Source organism: Centruroides vittatus, unplaced genomic scaffold (assembly GCF_030686945.1).
Source record: "Centruroides vittatus isolate TY-2023 unplaced genomic scaffold, ASM3068694v2 contig_2809, whole genome shotgun sequence".
Taxonomy (NCBI): Eukaryota; Metazoa; Arthropoda; class Arachnida; order Scorpiones; family Buthidae; genus Centruroides; species Centruroides vittatus.
In genome coordinates, this window is record NW_027121786.1 from 12,011 (window position 1) to 16,502 (window position 4,492).

Below are 4,492 nucleotides of genomic sequence, written 5' to 3' on the forward strand. Positions count from 1 at the left end.
ATGAATTCATTTCACGGCTACGATGCTTATTTGCGCTTCCTGAACAGACAGCCGAAATACTTCTGCAAATATAGGCTCCAACAAAGAACCGAAACACATTTTTGAGTGGAACCATTTAAGTGCAATATGTTTTAACACAAGCTGAAATCACAAATAATAAAAATTTTTAACTTCTCTGTTAATTCGGAAAAGTTAAACTTTTCGCTTTAATGGCAACGAAACAAAAATGTACATTTAAAACAATGATGAGACATTGTAAAAAATTTTCTAAAAGCTCATTTTAATACGCGAATTAAAGTTCATATAATTAATTACGTGATTTCATATTAAATGTAATTTCGTAACAATAAATTACATCAATTCTTTACAATAAACTGCATTTAACAATATTCTATTGCTGCGATTGCGAAGAAAAAATGGTGCGCTGCCTAAAGAAGTTACTTTTGTGAATGTAACGTTATAAAAAGCAAAAGAAAGAATAAATTTTCTTATTAATTACATTTATAATTGAGATTTATTTAATATTAATTACGATATAATCGAATTTCTTTACAGGGGAGATGATGATGCTGAACCAAGTGGACAGCAAGTTACAGATTGTCCTACAAAGGTAAGATATTTATCTTTCTCTTGGAAAATCAGCGTTATTTATGACTCGTTTTTTATACAATCCTTCAATTAAAGAAGTTTATAATTTGATTTTGCGATTTCAGAACTGCGAATTGGAAAATAATCTGGCACGTCCTCAATTTCGACTGGGTTCATCAAAATATGATGAACACATTTTTAATAACAATTACAAGTTTAAAAAAATAGGAAAGGGGAGTTTCGGTACAGTTTATTTGGCTCGGTGTAAACATTCAGGTGATAAAGTGGCTATAAAATCCGTCAAGATAGAGCGCTATTGTCTCGCACAGGTATGCATTAAGCTTTATTTTCCATTGTCATACGGCGTCAAAAGACAAAACATGTATATTAAATTATTCTTGACTTCAAAAATCATAAATTCACACCTCATTTATGTTATTACACGTTTATGAAAACTTATTTAATTATTGATGATGTACTAAGCGATGTTCTATAAACATTAATTTAAAATATCTACAGAATATTCTTAATTAAGTGTATATTAAGAAAATGTCTTTATTTACAGAGTCGTAAGATAGAAAGAGAAAAATCAGCATGGACGTCCGCATCCAGTCATCCCCATATTGTGACGTTAATAAGTTTTTTCAAAATAAAAACACGGTAAATTTCAACCTTTTTCATTTGAGTTATTGGCAACACTTTATGCTTCTACAGACTAATAATTCTTTTCTTTAGTTACTGTTTTGTCTCCGAGTATGTGGACGGACAGGACTTGACAACTTACATACGCCGCAAGAAATTTCTGAAGGAAGCCGAAGCCAAAATACTTGCTGCTCAAGTCGCTTCGGCCATCACGTTTATTCATAACAAAGGTGATTTTCTAAATCTATTTATTTATTCATGTTTTATAAATGCAAATTGTATGACGAATTTATTTTTGTCTTCGACAGGAATAATTCATAGGGACATTAGCTCCAAGAACATCATGATAGATAGGACAAAAGGAGCACAGTTAATCGATTTCGGTGTGTGCACAGTAAGTAATGTATACTGTAATATCCTATGTTTCGTAAAGGTACACATTTCATATAACATCGTCGTTTCTTTCCGTCAGTATGAACGTAATCCCAAAAACTATTGCGGGACTTTGTTCTATCTTTGTCCAGAAATTCTTGAGGAAGAACCGTACGGTAAGGTGATCTATTCGAATTTAATCGAATCATTTCGTTTAACTCTTGCAATTAATACGTATTACATACAGATGCTTATTGCGATTGGTGGGCATTTGGAATCGTGTTATACGAGATTTTAATTGGAAAAACTCCATTGGCTATTTATTTAAAAAAATTTAACATTGACAATATGGACCTGACGTCCCTTATCAAGATTGCGAAAAGTAAGCCATCGTTATTTTTGATTTGTTAACAATAAAGAGAAACGATGTGAGTAATGTAAGCGTGTTTTTTCAGAGGTTTATAAAGGTCAGTTGCAGTATCCTAAGCGACTGTCGATGAATGCCGTAGACATAATCGAGAATCTACTACAAAAGGTAAGATTATAATATCTACTGTATTATTTCTCGTTACATTTCAAAGTATTAAATGTTGGTATTTACGTTGTTTAATATGAGTATTTCATTATAAGAAACGCGTTCATTTTATAACATTTCGACACATTTTCTGAATAATTAAGTGAATATTTGAATTACTAATTCAGTTTGTTTAATCAACACTGTTGAATACTTAATTTCCATATTTGTGATAATCAAATTTTAATCAGTAATCAGAAGCTGAATAACTTGCTTTAATACGAGTTGACTTTGAAAATTTACAGATAAAAATATAATTAAAACAGTATCAATTGTTGTGATTAATTTTTATGATTTCTTGTTTTTTCAGGATCCGAACAAACGTCTGCAAGAAGGAGACATCAGAATACACAGATTTTTTGCTGATGTCCCTTGGCCCGAATCAGTTCACACTTGACTGATTAAATATATATATATATATATACGTTTTAAAAAAATGTTTTTTAAAATATAATTTATTATATGATTTTGTTAATTATAAATAATTAAAGTTTAATTGTATTTTTAAATGATTTCAACTAATTGTTTCGAATTAAACTTAATTGCGTTCAATCGTTTTTGGTAGTTTGTGTGTTCAATATTGAACGATAAGCATTCGTATTGTGTGGTGGATATTAAAAATAATGACGTAGGATTAGTATGGCGAATTGTCTGAACAAGCGCGAGTAAAGACGAGGTATAGAACATAAAAATAGTTAAATGCTGTATAAAAAGATATATAAAAAATACAATAAATACACGTGTTATTCAATTGTTTATAAATTAAATTCAGTAGTCGCAACTCTCTTCATATTGACAGATATTAATGGAATTAATTGTCTTTAAAAATGACTATTCATCACGTCAAAATACTAGCTGCTGACATACGAGTACAGTAGAGCGTCGTTAATCGGAACGTCGTTAATCGGAACGTCGGTAATCGAAATGGCCGGAAATCGGAACGATTTTCAGTCGGAATGTGTCGTTCTGAATCGAACGTTTTTGATACTAGATTTACTTCTAAAGTATAATTTTCATGTTTTGATATTCTTCAATATATTTATTTTGTTTGTACAAAATGCAGAAATAATTTTTAACGATACGATAGCCTCGATTATTATTATAAAAATTTTCGTTAGGCTTAAAATCGACGAAAATTCAACACGAAGCGACACGCAAGGGAGAAAAATTTGAACATCGGACAGGTTAATATATTTTTTCGTACAAAGTCGGAAATCAGAACAAATGATTAATTGGAACAACCCCAGTCCCCAATTGACTCCAATTTTCGACGCTCTACTGTATTTACATTATTTACAGCTTTGAGCTTTTCGCGTTATCAGGATCTCGTTTTCTAGATCTATTTGTCAAAGTTCGAAAGATTATCCCATGGTTTTATTTCAGTTCTACAGCTCAATGTTATGTTTATAAAAATAAAATTGCATTAAACGAATGAATTTTATTGAAAATGTTTTCCAAAATAACAAAATTTCAAATTAATGCCAATTAAAACTTTTTATAACGATTTTACTAACGTACGCAATAATAAAAACATCCTTCGCAAATACATTGGCTATTATTTTCTCGTTGCATCAGAAAGTTTAGAAAAAGCTGATTATTCCAATGTCTAATTCTATAACATCAAAACTCTATAATTGAGTCTATAATTGATGACATGTAAACCAAAAGCAAGAAAATTTAACATTAAACAGAAAAATGATAACTTTAAGTAATAGAAATAGATAAAAAATAATAAAAAAAAGTTTTAAAATTGTTTTGTAAATAAGACTGTTTCAGTTTAAAACAATGGAAGTTAAAAATAAATACAGTATATACTTCAACTTCCAGTTTATTAGCGATATTTGCATAATATTATCCAAAATTTTATTACGTTATAAATTTAATGTGAGTGGGACAACTTTCTTGCCAAATTAGTGTTTTATTTTGAAATGAAGTTTTTTGTTCATTGTTTCTTCATCTTAAAAATGTAAGGTTGTGGAAAGAGTCCGAATCCCTCCTTAAACGTCTTTTCCGTTATAAAAATTGGCTTTATGTAAGCCTTATTATTATTAAAATATATTATTCATTTGAATTAAAAAAAGTGGTTTTTCGATTTTTTTCAATTTGGTAAAATTCGTTCCAAAATGGCATGTTTTCCTCTGGATAGCCAACTTTACAGGGGCCGAAAAACGGTGTCTTTCGTACATAAGTCGCTATTGTGCTGAAAAGCTGCCATTCGTAGGTTAGCTTTAAAAATACAGTAGAGCGTCGTGTACGCGAATCAATTAGAAACTGGGTTGTTCGTATAACTTATTTTTCGGATAACCGATTATGTAC

The 4,492-nt window shown here is 30.0% G+C and overlaps 1 protein-coding gene across 1 annotated transcript; it reads left to right on the forward strand.

The window, feature by feature from the left end:
* Window positions 1–650: 650 nt before the first annotated feature.
* LOC136972120 (RAC-gamma serine/threonine-protein kinase-like) lies at window positions 651–2,573 on the forward strand. Its single transcript, XM_067266670.1, has 8 exons — window positions 651–917; window positions 1,154–1,248; window positions 1,324–1,460; window positions 1,539–1,624; window positions 1,703–1,814; window positions 1,850–1,984; window positions 2,058–2,137; window positions 2,487–2,573. Exons 1-8 carry the CDS (start codon window positions 651–653, stop codon window positions 2,571–2,573), a joined length of 999 nt encoding a protein of 332 aa, XP_067122771.1.
* Window positions 2,574–4,492: the final 1,919 nt, after the last annotated feature.

Coding starts and splice junctions, on each gene's coding strand:
- LOC136972120 (XM_067266670.1), top strand. CDS start 651: ATGACTCGTTTTTTATACAATCCTTCAATTAAAGAAGTTTATAATTTG. Junction 1,249..1,323: donor TTTTTCAAAATAAAAACACG/GTAAATTTCAAC, acceptor TCTTTTCTTTAG/TTACTGTTTTGTCTCCGAGT. Junction 1,815..1,849: donor GAATTTAATCGAATCATTTC/GTTTAACTCTTG, acceptor TATTACATACAG/ATGCTTATTGCGATTGGTGG.